Below are 21,911 nucleotides of genomic sequence, written 5' to 3' on the forward strand. Positions count from 1 at the left end.
AATCTCATCATTACATGGTGCCAAGAAAAACTAAAAACAACCAGACCAACACCAGAGAGTTCCTCCAATCAGCTCAGGAAATTGACGTTTGAAACAAATCAACACAGAAGCTGGTGCACCACATCCCAGAGCTTTTACACTGTCCATCACCATCACTTTTTACAGATTTACATCAGCCCAGGATTTTGACCTTCAAATCTGAGGGGAAGATTGATCGCAACACTATCCACACACGGTGTACACTGCTGTGACAACGCATCTGTATGAGTCATGTCTATGACTCGCCCCGCTGCAAGATGAATGCAACTTTAGATTTAACCCGATTATAGGCAGTGACGTGAGAGTAACTTGAGTAACATGACTACAGGATGAGTACAATGTAATCAAAAAAAAAACACGCTGATATGGTGCCACCAAAGATGACAACATAATGTTTCCTGTAAAATAAACAGGTATTGCATGAAGTAACGCTTAGAGGAAGGTTTTGGGGCCTCAGGGAGCCCATCCATTCGCTGACTTAAACAGGGGCCCTTCTGTATGAGCATTTCAGGCTTATGTTTAGCATGTGTCAATATCAACGATTGGATTTCCTCTCAGCTATTCATGAAGAATATCTTCTGCTTCTTCTAAAGTGCTAACGCTATCGGGGTCAAAAGTGTTTGATTATTAGCTTTAATGTCATAACCATCTGAGGCAGAATTATGAGCTACCTGGGTGTAAAGAATGGTATATAAAGAACTACACTACCCACAATTATAGAATGTTTGGTGGAACTCGCTGTTACCATGGCAATGTGTCCTGTCCCTTGGGCAACATATATGCTAACAGATACTTTTGATAGCAGGCTAGCTAGTTAGTTAGCTAACAAGAATTGTACTGATAACCTTGTTATTCCACAGTGAATGTAGTTTATATATTTACACAATGCAAAGTACAAGATAACACTTATTAACTTAAAAACTACAACATCTGCATATTCTCGGAACTCGGCTATCTTTTGTATAATAATGTCAGGACATGTTTTTGTAAAGAAATCTTGTTGCTTGTTGTGTGCCGAGATTTCCAATCAGTGACCTAACACATTGTGTAAATTTGGTAAACTGGAAATATCTGCAGAAAAGATAAAAGCATAGCCAGCTTTCTAAATGAATTTCATCAGCTGTTCACTGATGATTGGTGCTCAATGTTTGCAGAACAGGTTTGAAAACTCAACTTTGCTGCTGCCTTACTACACAGCAGGTCCTGAGAGGTTAAACAAATGCTAAAAGACTTTGAGGAGGGAAAGGAGCAGCTGTCAGACATGTTGGCCTCTACGCAGGAAGTTAGCTAACCACAGACGTTGCAAGAGACGTGGTGTTTCCGTTGTGAAGCGGCACTGGATTGATTCGAAGCATCAGAGGAAGGATGCTACTTCATGCTCTGAATGTTTCCACTACAAGATAAAGGCAGTAGCTGCCTTCAACACACAGGGCTTTACAGTGTGTGCACTACGTCTGTCTACGTTCATATAAAACAGTGTGGGTAATGACGTGTGAAATATCATCCACGTATTAAACTCTCCAGCTTACTCTTTGCTGATTTTATTCAGTGCTGAACCATCCAGTGCAAATAGCTGAACCTGCTTCATGTTAAATTAATGATTGTGGGGGGGCCCATGGAGTAGCCTGGCTGTAAAAGGTTCCCGGAGCAGGTTTCCCCTGCAAGGCAAATGAGTCGCTGGGTTCATCTATCTGCACATGTCCAGTGAGAGGAAGATGGTAACCCAGGGAGGCATCTGATGTCTTAATGAAGTGACTTTCTCTGTGTGTGTGTGTGTGTGTGTGTGTGTGTGTGTGTGTGTGTGTGTGTGTGTGTGCGTGTGTGTGTGCATGTACGTGTGTGCGTGTGCATGTGCATGTGAGGCTGTCATTAGTGAATCCCAGAGGTCTGTTATGGCAGTGAGAGAAAGCACAGGACACTCCGTCTCTTGCCCTGCTGGACGACGAATCAGGTTTCTTGATCAATGGGAGTCGCACAAATCTGTTATTGCATAGAGCAGGAGATGTAAAATAAGAATAATAAAGAAAAGCTCTTGATCTGATCTGATGAGTAAGATGTCGGTCTCATACACTCTGTAGGCTTCCTGATCACTGTGATTTACGGGCAGAAGTCACGAGAAATGTATTCATCCACCAAGGATACAAGAGATGCTTCATTTTCTTCTCATTTCTGCAGTTGTTCAGGAACCATCATTTACTCCAGAGAGAGAGAGAGAGGGAGAGAGATAGAGAGAGAGAGAGAGAGAGAGAGGGACAGAGAGAGAGAGAGAGACAGAGAGACAGAGAGAGAGAGAGAGCAGGCACTAGTGCCCACCAGCGACAATGGATTACTGATGTCATAATGGTTCAATAAGGCCCTTAAACAACATCCGCTGATCCACTGCCAGACATAAAAAAAAAAAAAACAGCTTTCCATTTTGAAATGTGTGGAGTACATGTGAAAATAATACACATTTACAGAGTTCAGACCTTTCTACTAATTTATAGTTTATCATGAATAAATGGACATGCCCCTGAGATCCTTTGAATCAAGTCAGAAAAACCACACTAAGTGTCTGGGACAAACACATTGGACTGTATTTAAAACTTGAGGCCTACAGTATGCTGCACCTCCTTTGCTTTGTTGGTTTATTCATTATAAGAGAGAGAGAGAGAGAGAGAGAGAGAGAGAGAGAGAGAGAGAGAGAGAGAGAGATGTCTTCTTACTCAATGATGTTAGCCATGAAGCTGTAAGTACATTACAAACGCATCTAAATGCATTTCAGACACCTCCACAGACACATGACACAAGGATGCTCATGACCTCATGTTAAAGTCCCACATTTTACTACGAGGCTATTTCTGGACTGAGTGACTGCAGTTCTGAGGAAGCCAAAATTAGACCTCTCTCTTCTTTTTCTTTTTTTTTTTTTTACTCGGGGAAGGTACAAAGAAAGGTCTGGCACGCAGCAGGCTGCAACCCAGAATAATGTGTTACATTATTTACGCTCTTCATTTTTAACATTTGGGAAGAAGTCCCTCAGTCCAGTGCTGCTGTCTCTACACTTCTTCCTGGTCCTGTTTATTGTCCTATTAAAGACCTCATCAATTTAAAACTCTTAGCTACACTTAAGCACATCTGTAATAATGATAAAGACAAGTGCAATTCTGAAAGTTCTGGGGATTTCTTCAACTGCTCGCTGTTCTAACACTCTCATACATGGTGGGGAAATTTGCTGTTGACATTATGAGTCACTTCATCAAAGAGACCACAAAATAAAGCTGTTCTGATGTCTCTCAAATCAGTGAGTAACAAGGCAGATCATGTTTATCTTCTCATTTCAACAAGCGGATGCCGAAAAAGTCCAGATCACATCGTCAATGAAAGTCATTTCTTTACACTGTCAGGAGTCGCCCAGAAACCTGCCAATGTTGTGTCTGACTCAACTATCAAATGCTGTTTGCTAACCAGTCAGTTGTTGTTGTTGTTCCCAGCATGCATCTGTTCATCCCACAGTTACCCCTTCTTCCTATCTGCCACCCACAGTGCGCCTGTGTGTGTGTGTGTGTGTGTGTGTGTGTGTGTGTGTGTGTGTGTGGCAACCTCGAAACGATCTGCTCTTGCTGCTTGTGTCTGAGCAACAGGTGCGTGTGAGAAGCAGTGACAGGAACACACAAAGACACACGAGCGAAAATAAAGAAAACAACGAGAGGTGTGCACATGTCACAGCATATATCGTCCTACCTGGTTGTTGACATAATCCTGAACGGCAGGAGCGTGAAAAGACGAGAGAAAGGAATCTCGATGAAGTCGTAAAGGGACAGTAGTGTTGAACTTAAATCTTGTGCTCCGCGTCTTAACACTGGGATTTCTTTTCTAGCTCATTTTGCCCACTTTCGTCGCTTCAATTCATTGCAGGACGAATAAATATCTTGCAGTTTTGTGACATCACATTAGCACTAGCGACTTGTTTTTGTTGTTTTAGGAAGTACTGCACTTGCTTGCTTTAAAAAGATAAACTTATTCATACACACAAATGTGGCGGAATGTGTTGACGCCAAAGGTCAGAAATGTAATTTTAAAAAGTGCAACAATCGCCCAGAGACGAAAGAGTCACACAGGGTCAGCAGAAGGACTCTTTAAGCCCTCCATTAAGCCCCTTTGTAACACCCCAGGGAGCTTTTACATAAGCTGGTAAAAGTGCGTGCATGGGAGCTAAGTGATGAAGTTTTTGTGCGTCTGTGCACGCTTTTGTTTTCGGGGGGAAAGCATGGCTTCTGGTGATTAGTCAGAACTGTAACTGACACACGGCTGGCCCCTTGTGATCCTATCAGAGGGAGGGAGCGGGAAACTGAAGATTGAAGATCACACAGAGGACACAGGGTCTGACCCTTTGGTACCTTTCTGAAGACGTTTTGCAAAAAAAAGAAAAAAAAAAAAACATGGCTTAACGAGGGCGCTGCTGTCTATAAGGCGACATGATCATGTTTTAGGGAGTTTGCCTCATCTGTTTAGCAATACAATGAATGATTAAGTTCCATACAGCAAATGCAAGTAACAAATATAAAGTGGTGCCATAAAAAAATAACAAAAAAAATAAAAAAAATCTCCACCTGTTGTTATTTCATCAAAATTATTAAATAAATAATGTCCTTTTTCAACGTGTTTTACCTGCAACAGCTGAGAGCTAAGGCACAAATCAACCAGGATGTCTGCAGGTCTGAGTAAAGTTTATAATGTCTTTAAATGAATCCAAAGAGTCCTCTGAAAATAGCCTGATAAAAAACAAACGCTCATCAGCCACATGCTCTGTTAAATGATTCAATGTGATCCAGTGTTATTGTGTTTGTAGACGTCGAACTTCTCTCTCTATAAATTCATCTCATGTGAACGTGGAGTGCGAGAAAGACTATTTTTCCTTTTGTTAAACAACATCTCTAACACCTGCATTAAATTAAACAGCAGGGAAGAGTTTGGTTTCATAATCCTCTGCCGTCGCTGACGCTGTTTCTCTTACCGTGTTGTATCCGCCGGGTTCTTGTCCGTCTGTTATGAGTTCCCGCTCTCCCCGCGGGTTGACCCTCCTGAAGCGCCGTCTGGACCTGCGTTGGGATCCCTCCCTTTGCAGAAAACCGTCGTCGCCCTCGCTGCCGTTATCCACCTGCAATACACAGTCGACACCCTCCTCAGAATAGCAGCTTTTAAGGGATTTGCACCCACAACCTTCGGAGGTGTGGGAACAGCCAGAAGACTGATCCTCACTGTTTGAGGCGGAGGAGCACGGCTCAGAGGAGCTACGTTTCAGCCGTTCGGATTTTGGGGTATTTAAAGTTGAGCTTCGATTTGTAAATCCAGAGTTCTGGTTGTCCAGCTCTGATTCGTTGTTCTTATGTTCCAGTTTTGTTAATTTCTCTAAATCTGAATTGTCTTTCTTGAGTGTGCTCCCGTCCTTTTTACATGGCTCCGGTTCTTCTGAGATGGGGAGCTGCTCGTCTGCTGGCTCCTGGTTGAACATCCAGTTCTTCCAGAGCGCAGAGAGCCGGTGCCAGCGGAGTACACTCATCCGGACACGAGGACGGGATCAGAACAACACATAAAAGCAGGAAATTCCAAGGGAAGGGAGGGAAAAACAGCAGGGAAAGGCTCCTTTCAAAAAAAGTTGAATAGAAGTCCCGAGAGATCCCAAAACATGATATCCTCTCGAGCAAGAATCCAGAACGAAAGAAAGTACGACAAACATTGAATAAAGAAATCGTTTCAAATGAGGTGACACCCTACGGGGCAGCTCCTTGTTTCTCTGCCGAGAGTTGTTCTCCTCTGAAGCCTGAAGACTTTCAGACCGAGTTCAGCTGCTCACCACGTTGCATACTGACGGTCTTACTCACATGCTCTGGTTCTCACTGTCTGACACGCGCACACAGCAAACACTGAGCCCTCAGTTTCCTCCAGGAAACCGTAAATACTCAAGTATCCTCGCCAGGCAGAAAAAAAAAAAAAAAACAAACAGCACAATGCACAAATTCCAACCATACAATTCATTCCCCATAGGCTCTCTGCGGCGGAATGTTGTTGCAAAAGGAATTTTGTTTTCTTTCCGGATTGCATAATCTTAAACGTATCCATAGTCTTGTTATGTCAGCAATGACTCTATGTAAAAAAAAAAAAAAAAAAGAGCTTTGAAATAAGTTAGCCATCCTTTAGAGGACATGACGCTGGAGTCTAACAGACCTTAGTTTTAGTTTTTTTTTTCCCCAAAAAAAGCGCGTGATTTTTATTTTCTTTAATTTTCACTTCTAAATGAAACGTATTTTTGAAAATGAGTTTTTCCCAAAACAAGTTTTTTTTTCTTTTAAAAAAGCTGATATTACATCACTAATCCTTTAAATTATGTTCTACAACACATCTTAAAAAAAATGCACCAATCTAATGCATGAATGTGTGTGTGCGCACACATGCCTAGTAGTGTGTATGTGAAGCTTTGGTTAGATGTCTCTCTCTCTCTCTCTCCTGATGATGCAATATGAATGCACACACTGGGACACCAATATGACACCCTCACAGATACACTGAGTGAGAATGAAGGCATTATGACGGTGGCATGGTTTGGGTACCAAAACAACGTAAAGAGGAAATTAATGAAACTCTAAAAGATTCAAACTGAAGTAGTTTTACGTGTTTTGCAAAATATAACTTCAGTTAAATAAAGCAACAATTTAACTTTATTTATACAAGATTCTGTTGATCCAAAGTGGGGAATAGCAAAGATGCTTACACAGAACACAAATCCAAATCTCCTCCACGACCTATAGAACGACTTCGAGGACAATCTGCTGCTCCTCTAACATCTAGCATGAGCAGCTGCGTTTGGATACAACAGACAGATCCGCCTTATGTGAGGGAGTTCTGCTCTTCAATATACAGACTAGCTGCTGCATTGTGGGTAGTTGAGCCTAAAGTCTGATAACAACTATTACACTTATAATAGCTTTTGTGAAAGGGGTCAACTCCAGTCCTAATATGTCCTTTCTTATGAAGCCTCATGAGACACAGCTTGGAGGTAGAAATGTACCAGAGCTTCATGTCTATGCTGTGGCCACATAACAGTTCTTTTGTCTGACTGAATACAACCCCAACTGTCCCATGACCGGCGGTTATGTTGTCCATTAAAATCTCAAGCTTGTATGTATTTGACAGGCTGCCATGGCCATAATGTGACCGTACTTCCTTTTTCCTCTGTCCGTTTACGTGTGTGTGTGTGTGTGTGTGTGTGTGAGACTAACTTCCCATGTACTCATCTGCCAGTTTATATTCCTCTCTGTATCAGATTATTTTGTTCCTTCATGCTTTTGCTCCTTTTTTTTAATGTTGCTCCATTCCTTCCTTCATTCTACAACCCCCCCCCCACACACACACACACACAGAAACCTTTACAAGCCCACCCTGTCAGTGTGTGGATGTCACTCCAGTCCATCCTGTGACCAGCATCATGAAGACAGACGCTCCCTCCACTATTCCCATGGCCCTAATTAAGTGATTGGCTGCAATGCAGTGTTAGCGGACGAGAGCACAGTCCCTCCACTCTAGTGTGTTTATACACTCAGAGTGACGTGTGTGTGTGTCTGAATGTGTCACACACACACACACACACACACACACACACACACACACACACACACACACACACACACACACACACACACACACACACACACACACACACACACACACACACACACACACACACACACACACACACACACACACACACACACACACACACTTTAACACAAGGCCTTAATGATTAGTTCTAAATCCTGCTGTGTTTCCAAGAAATCCTTCTGTCAGTCAACCGGTGGGGAATTTAAAATTAAAATGTTCCTTACTCTCTTCATGCAAGCTGTTTACCCACTTATCAATCATGTATTCCTGACATGTTGCTGCCTAAAAAACAAAACAAATGATGCACCACCTACAGCGCCCAAGAAGGATTTGGAGTCTCATCTGATACGACATTTTGAAATGTTAAGTATCAGAAACTGACTGAAATGACTTGCCACTTTTCAGCTCGACTCCACACGGAGGAAATCTTGATATGAATTGACGACATTAACCAGTGATTGAACGTCTGCATAAAAAATAGAAAAGAACCTTTTTATCAAGTTTGTCGAGATATTTTATCACCTTCAATTGAGAACAGACGTCTGTTGGAGACGGTTCACTGTAAAACAATGTCAGAGGGAGCAGCTTTGTTTTGTTTGTGGAATTTGTGATGCATTATAAAACCGACAAACTCCTCACCATGGTATAATAATTCAGTCTTCTTTTTGAATGACACAAACAAATATAAATCAGTGCAAATGTAAAATAAATATTAAAAAAGCCTAAATGTTTTTGGGGCGTCTGTGGCTCGATGTAACATCTCAAAGATTCTGTCGTTACTGGCCTCTTGAAAAAAAAGCATGAAGGGATTTCTGTTTATTTTCTAAACTAATAGTAAGGGCATATTGCAAAAATCTGGGAATAAATTCCTTACCAATAGATTTCTTCACAAACGTGTTCATAAAGGTGTCTTATAACACATAAAAAAACATTTAATTCCAACTCCCATAGGAAAATCCGTGAGAGCAGCTCAAAGTCAGGGTACCTGGAATAGCACTTTATTGTACTATATACTTGTTGGTGAAAATGTGAAAATGTTAACCTTTGCTTTTGGTAGCTTGTGAGGGGTCAAACTAGGGGTTCTTTAGGATTCTGAATCCATTGCAAACATTTGTTTTCAAAAAAATCCATTCCTTGGTGGAGAAATGGCCACGCCCACTTTTACATGTAAATTTACAATAGCGCTATATGTTGATTTTAATATCTCGAATACTAGTTAAAAAATATACTGCACCACATTGCTTCATGTATTAGGGGTCCAGGTCTGAACTTTCTTCACACTCTACTGTTCTTAAAGTGGGGATTTGGACCCCCTGGGGGCTTATGAGACACTGAGAGGGGGCTCGCGATATGCTTTCCATCACCAAATACAAAAGTTGAATGATCTAAAATTTCATATCTTACCCATTATGGTGGAAAAAAACCCCATTCAAATATTAGTTGAATTTTAACTAATGGTTAGCGCTGGCAAAGTAATTTATGCTTCCTATAAGTGAAACAATGCAGATGTCTGCTGCTCCCTATGAATTTGACACCTACATAAACTGAGTGTCTGTTAAGGAAATTGTGAATGTCCACACAGTCCTACTGTTTATACATTATATTATTATACAGCATTTCTTACATTACTCTGTTGAAATAGAGACAGTGGGGTTCCCCAGTCTCTAGCATAGTTATTGTGGGGGTCCAAAGCTGAAATGTATGGTAACCTCTGCTCTACGTCATCATTGATACAGTTCTTGCATGTAAACATGTTCATGGCTGCTGTAAAAACAGGCTTTTTGAATGGGTGTGTATGTGACTTCCTGTGCCGCTGCAGCCAGCCTCTAGTGGACACTCGACATACTGCAAGATTTGACACTTTCACATCGGCTTAATTTTTCAACATTAGAGGTTGTTGCATAAATGCACCAGGTGCTTTGCACTTGGTGATAAACGTACCATATCTACTCAGATCTGTTGATCAAAACAGGAGTTCTTGGTTTTAACAGTGAACATTTTGCAAGTTACTTTAGCCATTAAAGAACTGGTATCCACATTTTCCAGTACACATATGATGTACCATCTGTTACTCTATACCTGGTGTCAGTGTGTCTGGTTTGATACAGGTTCTTATGGAAGGCGGTGGCTGAGTTAGTCTAACTCGAAACTGTACCTCCAACAGATAGAGGGTGAAGCTGCAAAGCAAAGTCTCCAGGCCGATATCAAAACCTGGGACTGGAAGGTTTAGCAGAGTCTTTTGGACCTCAGTGACTATTGATGGGTGGGAGGAGTTTATGGTTATAAGCTGGTTCAAACACAGGACCCAATGGCTCCTGAGGAGCTTTAATTGTATGGAGAAAGGTGTTGAATGTATCTTGGCATGCAGAAATGGTAAAGGTACAGCGTGCAAGAACTGTATCAATGATGATGTAGAGCAGAGGTTACCATACATTTCAGCTTTGGACCCCCCCAATAACTGTGCTAAAGACCGGGGAACCCGACTGTCTCTATTTCAGCAGAGTAATGTAAGAAATGCTGTATAATAATACAATGTATAAACAGTAGGACTGTGTGGACATTCACAATTTCCTTAACAGACACCCAGTTTATGTAGGTGTCAAATGTCATTCATAGGGAGCAGCAGACACCTGCATTGTTTCACTTATGGGAAGCATAAATTACTTTGCCACTGCTAACCATTAGTTAAAATTCAACTAATATTTGAATGGGTTTTTTTTCCACCATAATGGGTAAGATATGAAATTTTAGATCATTCAACTTTTGTATTTGGTGATGGAAAGCATATCGCGAGCCCCCTCTCAGTGTCTCATAAGCCCCCAGGGGGTCCAAATCCCCACTTTAAGAACAGTAGAGTGTGAAGAAAGCTCAGACCTGGACCCCTAATACATTAAGCAATGTGGTGCAGTATATTTTTTAACTAGTATTCGAGATATTAAAATCAACATATAGAGCTATTGTAAATTTACATGTAAAAGTGGGCGTGGCCATTTCTCCACCAAGGAATGGATTTTTTTGAAAACAAATGTTTGCAATGGATTCAGAATCCTAAAGAACCCCTAGTTTGACCCCTCACAAGCTACCAAAAGCAAAGGTTAACATTTTCAAGTTTTCACCAATAAGTATATCGTACCAATAAAGTACTATTCCAGGTACCCTGACTTTGAGCTGCTCTCACGGATTTTCCTATGGGAGTTGGATTTAAATGTTTTTTTATGTGTTATAAGACACCTTTATGAACACGTTTGTGAAGAAATCTATTGGTAAGGAATTTATTCCCAGATTGGCCAAATATCTGATAAAATACCCTTACTATAATTGGATTTCTTTACAAAAATAAAACAGCAGGTTTTTTTTTGGTTTTTTTCTTAGCAGTGACCAAAACCTGCCATTAGTGTTAGTCTAGACAGAGACGTGCAGTCGAAGCCTCGTGGGAGAAACGAGCCGGGCAGTTTAATCTCTACGGGGGGTTTTTATAAGCCTGATGCTTTTTAAAAATATAATGGACTGTTTGCTCCCGTCTGTGGAGGACAGGGCTTCATTTACTATTTATTACAGGAGGAGTCATGGCTTGCTATTTGAAAGAATAAGACATTTTCCTGACTGTGTTACAACACATGAGATCATGAATGTGAACCTCATAAATTCATGGCCACTCATATGAACTGACTTGTTTACACTGCACCTCCAAATCTGGTTTTCATCACATATCCATGTGATTGTGATTTTTTCTTTTTCTTTTTTTGCCAGTCTGGACAAAAACCACCACATGAGATCTGATTTGTCCAAATCTGATTCAAACCAAATACGGAGGGGGTTTCGAATGCGATTCAAATCTGATTCCTACAGATCCGACTCAATCTGAACGGTCGTCAGTCTCAACGCGACGACCATCGACGATAACAACAACGTCGATCCAGCAGGCCGGAAGTTCACTTAGAAAACAGCAAGAATCATAACAAACAGCCCGCGGACAGGCACTTTCAAACACTTCAGTCTGTTCCTCGTTAACTTTCACTGTTATTCATCCCAACCCAAAGACACGTGTTAACCTTCTTGAGGAATAAAGAAAAGCAAATCTCTGTCTTTATACTTTGGCAACCCTGACTTAAGCACTTTTTCTTTTCTTCTTTTCTTTTTTTTTTAAAATCACTTCCAAGGAGTCTGATAACTCACATCCAAAGTCCCCTTCCTTCCTGCTGTACTTTGGCCACTGCAGACCATAAAACAAAGCTATGCTGGATTGAAACAACAGCAAAAGCTTTGACGTAATCTCATTTCCTATTTCTGAGACAAAAATGTTAATACTTTTAAGTCTATGTATAGACACAGAAAAGCACCTACTGTTCTCCCCAAGGCACTAATGATTCATTTCATTTCTCTAAAGCACTCATCTTCTCCTCCCCCCCTTGCTCCATCACCAGCAACACCTCTCTCTCTCTCTCTCTCTCTCTCTCTCTCTACACTCACACACAGCGACAATCTTTAATATCAAACAAGACGGTTTAATTCAAACCCCGCCTCTTAAACTCTTTTATCTCTTCCCCAGACAACTGTTCAATTGAACCTTCTCCCCACCCTCTTTAACTGTCACACCGGCCTCTGCACAGATCCACACGGCTGGTTTAAGATGAAGTACCATGCCTCACTAAAACTCCTTCTTCCTGACTGGACATTTGTTGGAAAAGTTGTGCTTACAATGTCACAGAGACGTTCAGTCTGAGTCTGCAGCCTTAAGTAATTCTGACAGGTGAGACATCCACTCACAGCAGCAGCAGCAGCCTCTTACTGCAGCTACAGTGTGGCCTTTATTCACTCATATTAATCAATGTGTGTGTGTGGCTTTCCACTTTTACAAACCTCCCTTACCACATCACAAACCCGACTTCTCAGCTGCTCGTCAGTCGCTGCTCTGTTATCAACCTTTCTTCATCAAACTGTCACAGTGGTGTGCGTGTGGAAGTTGTGCAAGTGTCCTGAGTTCAGTGGATGCGGCTTCCTGGACGTACTGGAGTAAAAGCACCACTGGTTGATGAAGGGAAAGTGTTGCTCACGTCCCACACACTCATATTAAATCAGTTCATTCAAACAAACACTTCACATTTCTGTCTTTGTGTCCTTCACTTAAATCCATTAAAATCACTAAATCAACACAAAATGTCCATGTGCGTGGGTTGTCTTTGTTCAGCCACTAACGAAAATTCAAAAAGAATCCCAAACATGAGAAACGTATCAAAAGAAGGACTACATAAAGCCTCGTCTTCGATCCTTATCAATCACTAAAGTATGAAGCCTGCGGTTTAAGACATTTCACGGCGATCATAATAAAGAAGAAGATTCATGTTTGACAGCTTCCTCGGCGAGAGTTTGACAAGAATACCTGCTCTCCAGCTCCCTCCGGCTAACTTCGCTCCGCGCGATGACAGAGGGGAAACAGCTAGCCTGCAGCTCTGTCAGAGGACTACAACATCCAGCAAACATCACCTCCTGACGTCACGTGTTCATGCAGACTGCTTTAACGTGATCATCTTCACACAGTTCACATCAAACCAGTACAATGTTCCCAACCCTGATTGGTTTATACCAGACATTCAGCTGCAGTGCAGGTTTAACCCCTCGACGTCTGAATTTGTTTCCAAGTATTGAAACTTTTTTTTTTTCTGCTTTCAGGTAGATGCTACATTAAGTTGAGAACTTTTATTTGAAAACAGCACATAAATAGATATTACATAAAAACAGCACATGAACAGCACATCAAACGGATGTTCTGTCTCCGACTGGTCCTATGACAAACTAATGCTTGCAAAAGGTTCAGAGGTATGTATTGAAAGTGCATCAACCGGCAGTGGAGGAATACGGACGCTGTTTTGGCTGCATTTGGAGCGGAAGCAGTTTGGTGCAAATTCGCGACAACAGGCGTCAAGGGGTTAACATTTACAAACTTTACAAAGTTTCTATCGGTGCATTTCATCTTTTCTCCCAACGACCTGCGGATCAAAGCTGCTCCTCTTCTAAAGCACGACTCAGCTTTTGTCATAATCATCTAACAATCCTCATTCTGTCCCCTCGCATTGTTGCCGTGCCAACAGTATGGACTCGCTGACACAGTGAATGAACAGAACAGAGTGGAAGCAGTTTTTATAGATTCATTTTCTTCTCGACTGCTGTAAAAACACGACTTCCTGTAAGCCGGGGGGATTTGTCCCAGTAGAGAACGGCCTGCAGCGGTAAAAGACAAACTTTAAGAGCCAAACTGGGATATCATGATTGTGTCAAAAGAACAAGAAGAGAAACTGAATGCTTGAGCAGATATTAATTGATATGAAAATCTTGCACAATATTGCCTCAGTTTGGAGGAAACAGAGTGGCAGTCTGTGGCAGGATGATAAGGTTTCATCATTGTTCCCCCCCCCCCCCCCGCCTACAGTAATGACAGTTCTTTCATTCTGAACAGTCAGAGAACAGAAATCTCAAATTGGGAGTTTAAAAGGAAAGCTGGTGTAAAAGCTTCCTTTGGGGACTTTCTGCTGTGTCGTCGACCTCACAGTGAGACGTCATGGTTTCGTCAAAAGTCCAACTCAAAGACGCCACAAGGTCAAACATGCTCAGGTTATTTTAATATTCTCAGTTCAGACCTGGTGCGACTTGCTGCTTCTTCTTCTTTTCTTTTTTTTGTCAAATTTCACTGCCTATCCTGTCTAAGCCAATCGGATCCCTCCGGTCCCCTCAGACACGGCGACAAAGAAATGAGAAGATGGAAGCGCATGAAGGACGTTGAGGAAGGAGACGCAGACTGTGTGAGTACCGCGACCTTGTGGAGGCACGAGAGAAACACGCACAATTTTCGAAAATGCAAATTTCAGCAGGATAAAGTGAAGCAGACGGAGTGTTTTGAATATTCTGCTCCAGCCGGCGCTCGGTGAAAACGTCACTGTAAAAGAGAAAGTGACATGACACAAGAAAGACGAAATCATGACAGGTCGGAATAAAGCTACAACAAGCTTCTCTGGCTTCAGTCGAAGATGCTGAAAGTTGCTTGTGACTATTTTTATTTTTTTTTTATTTTTTTTTACTCACCAGGAAAATGTTTTCCATAGCTTTGTACAGAAAGATAGTGAAGACACATTTCCAGCAATTAGAAATTGCTGCAAGTTAACAAAAAAACTTTCTGGAAAACTTTCAAGATTTTCTTCCTCCAAAAGCCTCGCCACAGAAAAAAAAAAAAAAAACACTTAAGTGGTTTTCACACATGCGATCCTGAAAATATCCAGATCCTTCCAGGCCGATCGAATTTGACGGAAGTAAGACGTCCAGGTGACGTTAGAGCGAAAACTGTTGCAGTTCGTATTTAGACACGCAGGACAGCTCCTCCGGGTAACATCAGGAGGTTTTTTCAGGAGATTTTCAGGAAGTGTGAAAGCTACGATAAGAAACCTGCAATCCTACAAAGAGCGCATGTATCACATTCTGCTGTTTTTAAACATTTACGCCTTTTTATAACAAGTCGAAGTGCTTCATCAAGGAGAGTGAAAAAAAAAAAACACATGTATTCATGTGTCTCTCTAAACACAAAAAGAAATGAAAACACACTGAGGGCAGCACGTCGCTTTCTAGTCCGTAAAACATAAATCACTAATGATGAAAAAATAAAATAAATGTTTATTGTTCAGTTTGAATGTTATTTATTGCTTTGGAGCTTAAACAAAATCAGCCACGTCCGGCCGATGACGCTTTCATTCAGAGCGTACAGAGACAGAGAGGACCGGGGAGAGAGATGAAAGACGAGTAGAGAAGGGATGAATTAGAGAAGAATAAAAGGGGGAAAGGCTATCGCAGACATCAAATAAAGGAGGGTGGAAAAAAAAAAAAAGAGGGCTATCAAAGGACAGACATGGGAGAGGCGGGAGGATAAAAAGGGAGCTTAGTGGAGGCACAAAGAGAGAGAGAGAGAGAGAGAGAGGGGAAGGGGAGTAAAAGAGAGACGCAGGATGTGTCTTTACTCACCACGATCATTTCTGACGGCTCCAAAGTGATGCATTCACAGCCTCGTCTGCCCCCCAGCTGCTTTCCAAAACTGTAGAGAGGACAAACACAAACACACGAAAACAAAATAAGCATTAAGAGTGAAGAAAACAAAAGGGTGAAACTATCCTCACTGCAGAGGCAGTCCATCATATTCTCTTCCAATCACACGACGAAACCATTCTTTTTGTTTGATGTAGATACTGAATGATGGGTGACGTCTGTTTGGTGCACATTGTAATATAACATGAAACCAAAGTCAATCAGGTCTCAGCTCAAGTTGTTGCGTCGCCAACGTCTAAGATGGTTCAACAAACATTTCTAAGTGAAGACCGAAGTGAACGACCAAACTTCTCTCCCGTCTCATCGGCAAGAATATTGGATGAAATCTTAGAAAACGCTTATTTCAGAAGCCTTGAAGAGAGACTGTCAGAAAAGGAATCTCCTCTGCTGTTTCGACTTTAGCGACTCTCTCTCCCGTAAATCAGCGGCGTGAGAGAGAGACGCGAGGTGTTTTGAGGTCGACGTGCCGTCACGGCACTCCGTTAGAACCGGAGCTGAACAGGACAGTCAAGGAGTTAGTGGTGAAGGTCTGACCACAGGCTGAAAAGAGAGAGCGGATCAATAAGTCTTCATGGTCCGCACACCTAAACGAAAGTGAAGCATTAAAGCAGAGGCTGAACGCACAATCAGCACTTCATTACCACAAATAGAGTAGCTCATCTTTAAGAGACATGCTGGAAACTTTTAGACTTGTGATTCTATTTATTAAATACTTCTTTTATATGCTCGAGCAAACTAACACACACCTTTCTGTGAGGTGAAATTATATTATATAGGAAGTGTAGAAGGTGACATTTTCACTTTTTTCCAATTTTTAAACGTAAGGTAACGCCTTTCTAATACGCACTAAGTATACACATGATATTAGTCGATGTATTTGTTAGCTTGTTGTAGCATATCGTTCCAGAGGTTATGAATCCTTTATAAAAGTCAGGCTACCTCCTTTTCAAGTTACCCGTGGCCTCACCGAGAAAAAAATGATCAAACTCCTGTTGTCTGTACACAACACTCAGCTGTTTCACTTGGTGCTCTGTCTGCAGGCCTCACAGGTTAGCTAACAGTCAGCCAGGCTGCTGGCCGTTGTTGGGTAAGCAGGGGGAGAGCAGCTGACGCTGTGGTGAGGTCTTGTGGGTCACTCTGCCCTACAATCATCACATGGAGATCCCACATGATGCCTTAAGAGTTCATGTTTGGTTAAATAAAGGTCTTAAGATTTGCTCCTTTCGGCCTGCCTTCTGACAGGCCCAGATGGAAGAGAGATGAGTAAAGTGCTTTGGGCTGACTTTAAAGCACATTTCACAAAGCCGTTTTTCCTTCTGCGCTGGTGGATTCAAACGCTTTGAAAGACCTCCTTTGGTTGAGAGTTCGAGGCCGGGTGCTGCGTGGGACGGCACAATAAATCACAATGCTGTCCTTATCGACCCGTGGACATGCATGGTGTAGAGAGATGTCAGAGTTGGGCTGCTTTGCTTTGCAGGGAGCGCACCAGAGCAGTGTTGGGGTTCGGTGCTTTGCTCAAGGGCACCTCGGCACAGTGCTCAATGAGTGCCCTGGCACCAATCCAGCTGCCAGAACAACGTCCATATTTTTGAGCCGCAGAGGGACTTGAACAGGCAACCCTCTGGTTCATAACCCTATATACTGAGCTACTGCTGCCTAATGTTAGGATGGATACGGCTTTAGAGTGACATGTGGCAAACATAGGTACTGTAGAGCTTCTACTCAACAGTCAATGAATAATTCAAAGAAATGTCTTGCTTTGGTAAATGGACTGTATCGCGCTTTTCTAGTCTTCTGACTACTCACACCCATTCACACCGATGGCTGGTTATACACATCAAACCATTCACACACATTCAAACGCCCTGACGCAGTTCGAGGTTAAGTGTCTTGCCTTCACATCGGACATGTTGCTCGCAGGACCTGGGGATCGAACCCTCGACCTTCCGCTTGAGACACGACGAACTGAGCGACTGAGCCACAGCCGCCCACGTTGGTCAAATCACAGCTTTGACCAGCGTCGAGCCTTCCACCCAAACACATCGAGTCGATGTCATACAAGTCACAGAAAAAGAGTTTAAGAAATGTGTTTCTCCAAATCTCTTGAAAGTGTCCCGCCACCTTGAGCGTACGTGTTCGGTAACGACACACGTCTGTGTTCCCTGTGTGAGGCTGTGTGAGACACCCTGTATAATCAGCTCAATCACTGTGTGCGCTGATCCCTGAGAACACAGCTCTCTCTCTCTCTTCAGCTGGCTTAAAGTGGCCAATCAGCATTGTTTGGAAGTGAAGGAGCCGCTGGTTTTAATTATAGAAGCGTGCTGCGCTGGGAAACGGCCAACTTTCACTCTCACATCTCCTCTCCGGTTACCGTCTCACACTGTGGCTCGCCCCTTCCTTTTAAACTTCTTTTTCCTCCGTTCACTTGTTTCTGTATTGAACATATTATACATGTTTTCTTTGGTGGGGACTTTTGCCTTTATTGGATAGGAGAGCGTGTGAACAGAGATGGGACATGTTTGGAGGAGAGAGTTGGGGGATGACGTGCGGAAAAGGGGCCGAGGTTGGATTCGAACCCACGGTTGCTGCGACAAAAGGGACTATAACCTCCAAACATGGGACGCACAACAGAACTGTTGGCGCCCCAAACTCTCTTACCTCCTTTTTAATCACTCCATTTGGCCCTTCCCCTCCACCTCTGCTCGTTTTCAACCTTTCTGTTCTATTTCTCTCCTTCACAAATTTAACACCTTACCTCTCTGAATCCATTCCCTTATTTATAAACCTTCTTGTTTTCTGTTTTTTTTTTTGTTCTTTCCCCCTGTCCCGTCCTGTCCTATCCACTCCACCTCTTTCCTCTTTCCATTTTCACTTCTTTATGCTGTTTTCTTTCCCCTCCACTCATCTATTTCTGGATTCCCTTTAATCCAATATTCCTCTCTTTTTACTGTTAGCACTTCCTCTCTCAGGGCCTGAAAAAGAAAAAAAGATCCCATCTAATCCTTCATTTCACAGTCTCACATTGACGCCGACACTTTAGCCTCTTGATTTGGAGCTCAGATGAAAGTCTGTCTTGTTAATATGCTCTGATGACGGACCCGCTGATGAAAGATCTTGATGCTTTTACACATTTGCAATCCCCCCCCCCCAGACGTACAGAGTTCCTTATAGTTAAAGAAAACTGTTTATTGAAGCAGAACTGTTGCAACTTCCTCTTTCTTCCGTTTTCAGTGCCTGGAGAGAAAAAAAAAAAAAGAAGAAGAAGAAGAAAGATTCCACTGGATGAAAAGCTGGGCGTGTATTGTTGCAGGAAACCTTTCTCATCGGAGCCAATGTATCCCCGCTGATGCAGCCTCGGTGCTTTTTTTGGCAACACAATTAACACTGAAATGATTTTCTTCAGTTTTTTTTTTTTTATTACAGGAAACTAAATTATTCACTCAATATAAAAGGTAGAAAACACTTAATCTCCAGATAAAGTGCACTGGTCAGGAATCCAAGGACAGGGAGGGAGCCATTATCTCTTTGTATTGAATGTTCTTTGTTTAATAGTTTTTAAGGGAAAGGAGGACATGACTTTAAGGGGGGGGGGAGGGGTGTTTAAAGCAGCTTTTAATGGGGATTAAAGTGTGACCGCTGTAATCATGCCTGTACTGCTTCTTTCTTTCTGTCTGTATCAGTTAATCAAGTGGTATTTTGTCCACCCTGTCTCGAGAGATGTGGCTGCTGATTGCCTCCCTGTATGAGGGGTCAGAGGTCTGCGTCAGCTGCAGAAAGCATTCCTAAAGCTGTGAGGGGGGTCTTCGGCCAAACAGGTCATCAGTGAAGAAGACAGGAACAGAAGGTTTACCACTTCAAATTCCTCAAATAGTTTCACGCGTAAAGAGCGATATCTTTTCCGCGTTCATCTGGTCACTTGCGATGGAAAGTGTCACATCTCGTTAAAAAAAATCGATTGATTATGGAAAAGCCCGGCCAACAAACCCACCACCAGCAGAAAACATGAACACCCCCCCCTCCATCCACCACGCGTTTTCTAGAGTTCCTGGGGCTGAATGCAGTCTGCAGGGCTCCGAGTGTCTCTCCGAGCCCTTAGCCTGGAGGTCAGCCCGACTCTGACAGATCTCTCCACACTCCACTGAGGCGAGACGCATTGCTCCCTGTCAGCAGCTCACACACTCTGCCGAGCCTGTCTCCTCCCCGTGTGCTGTTTGTGTGTGTAGGGGAGAACAAACAAAGGCAGAATACGGTTTGCTGTTCATAAAAACCTGCAGACTCTCTGGGTGGTGGTGGACACACACACACACACACCAAAAAAAAAAAAAAAAAAAAAAAACTTAAAGTAGTCCTTCCTCTTATTTGCCGCCCTCGAAGCCTCGTTGCATGCCTTTCCCCCAAAAGCGGAGGAATCCACAAACTGGAGTAAATAATGCTTGTCGTCCTGACTGTACAGACACCTGACACCTCTCTGTTGTCTGCTGCTGTGAATATTTGTCTTGCAGAGGGAAGTGAGACGACCCGCAACAACCGCACAAAAGCCAAAGGTTCTAGTCTTACAAAACACAAGTGCAGCGAGAGCGTCATGAACTTGTCAAAGAAACACAACGATACATGCGCCGACCATGACTCACCGCTTCACTCTACAGTTAGACGTTTATAGATTTGACCACAGAAACAAATCTGTGTTTCAAAATCACCAAAAGCCTCGTCCTCACATTCTCCTGACACTTCAGCCTTGTTCACGCAAAACTACTTCAAAATGGTTTTAGCGGTGAGCTGCGTGTGTGAAGACTATTAATGGACACAGCCTGAGTGACATCACCTGTCTGTTACAGCAAGGGGGCGCTCCGGAGGCTTCTAACGTGACGACAGGCTGAGAGGAGCTGGACGGACGATCAGATCAGCTAACGAGCCTGACACATCATTCAAATGCAAAATGTGTCCGGAGACCACGCGGGATACGCACGTGTAGAAAAGCACATCCAGACGATTTCAGAGGCAGACCCCGAATTCTCTCGAAATGTCCGTACGTAAATTTTTTTTAACTTTTCCGGATGTTTGCCGGGTGCATTGTGGAACGCGAAAAAAAGCTCACCCAAACCTAAAAGAATTCAGCGTGGCAAAGTGGGAGGAGCCGCCACATTATTCACATATCCCGAGTTGATGCATTGCTTCCACTTGTTGTATTGGTCTCGTTCTGATGGAAGAAGAACAAATAAATAAATAAATCCTGAAAACATCCGGAGGAGCACATGTGTGAGAGAGAACATTCAAACGAACAAGGAGAGAACTCCGACTTCACAGACGTTTCAAGAAAACGCTCTTCTTCAGAGTGCAACATGCAATCTTCACAAACGCACACACGACTAATTATGACTGAAGAAAACGCACTCAATCCCAGCAGGGTCTGTTTCATATGCTGTATAGTCCAGCTTTTTTTTTTTTTTTTTTCCTACTGGAAAGAAATAACTCAAGATCTGTTTTCTTTCAGAGCGAACATGCCTTCAACAACAAAGTGAAATCCTGACAGTAAATACTCTGTCAGATAAACACAAGCTTTGTTCAACAAAAACAGCGATCTTTGCTGGAAATAGGGGAGCTCAACGTTTTTTGTTTTTTTTAATGGAAGATGTGTCTGTTTGGGATTTGGGCAGGTGGTGATTTCTCTCCCCTCCTTCCAGCAGAAACAAGTTGTTGGCAGAGAGGAGAACAGGTTCAGCCTCGGTCCAGTGACAGCTGCAGCGCCAGGAGCAATAAACCCTGACAGCCGGCACAGAAACCGAGGCCACACACACACACACACACACACACTCTCAAAAACACACAAACACACAGACGAACACACACATCCTTGGATAGTGTCAAATAATTCTAGAAAATTCCACACTGTGGCCAAAGTCTGTACAAAGTAGGGTGTCGGAACGAGCTTTATTCTTAGTAACAAAAAGAGCTTCATCATTTATTTATGAATCTGATTTGTCTCATATATTTGGCTGTTATTTAGATTTATAATGATAACAATGTTAAGCAAGACTTGACCTGTTAATGCCTTGCTAAAGGGCACAAATGTCAAATGGCACTAAAGTTATCAAGTCGTTCCTGGTTTTTGTTGTGAATGTAACTTGTTACTCATCTGTCTGCAAAAGCAG

General features: G+C 42.6%; 1 protein-coding gene across 4 annotated transcripts in view; it reads right to left on the bottom strand.

The window, feature by feature from the left end:
* The window catches only part of rapgef6 (Rap guanine nucleotide exchange factor (GEF) 6), a 134,705-nt gene that overhangs the window by 79,205 nt on the left and 33,589 nt on the right, over positions 1-21,911 (bottom strand). For 2 of the 4 annotated variants that reach the window (XM_079355397.1, XM_079355396.1), the window contains exons 5-6: positions 15,682-15,751; positions 5,036-5,179 (exon numbers count right to left, since the gene is read on the bottom strand). In XM_079355397.1, the coding sequence (XP_079211523.1) occupies positions 5,036-5,179; positions 15,682-15,751 (214 nt within the window). Of the gene's footprint in view, positions 1-5,035; positions 5,820-15,681; positions 15,752-21,911 lie in introns of those variants that run through there. The other 2 variants (XM_079355395.1, XM_079355394.1) reach the window with 2 other exon arrangements.

Source organism: Symphodus melops (genome assembly GCF_947650265.1).
Source record: "Symphodus melops genome assembly, chromosome: 11".
Lineage (NCBI taxonomy): Eukaryota > Metazoa > Chordata > Actinopteri > Labriformes > Labridae > Symphodus > Symphodus melops.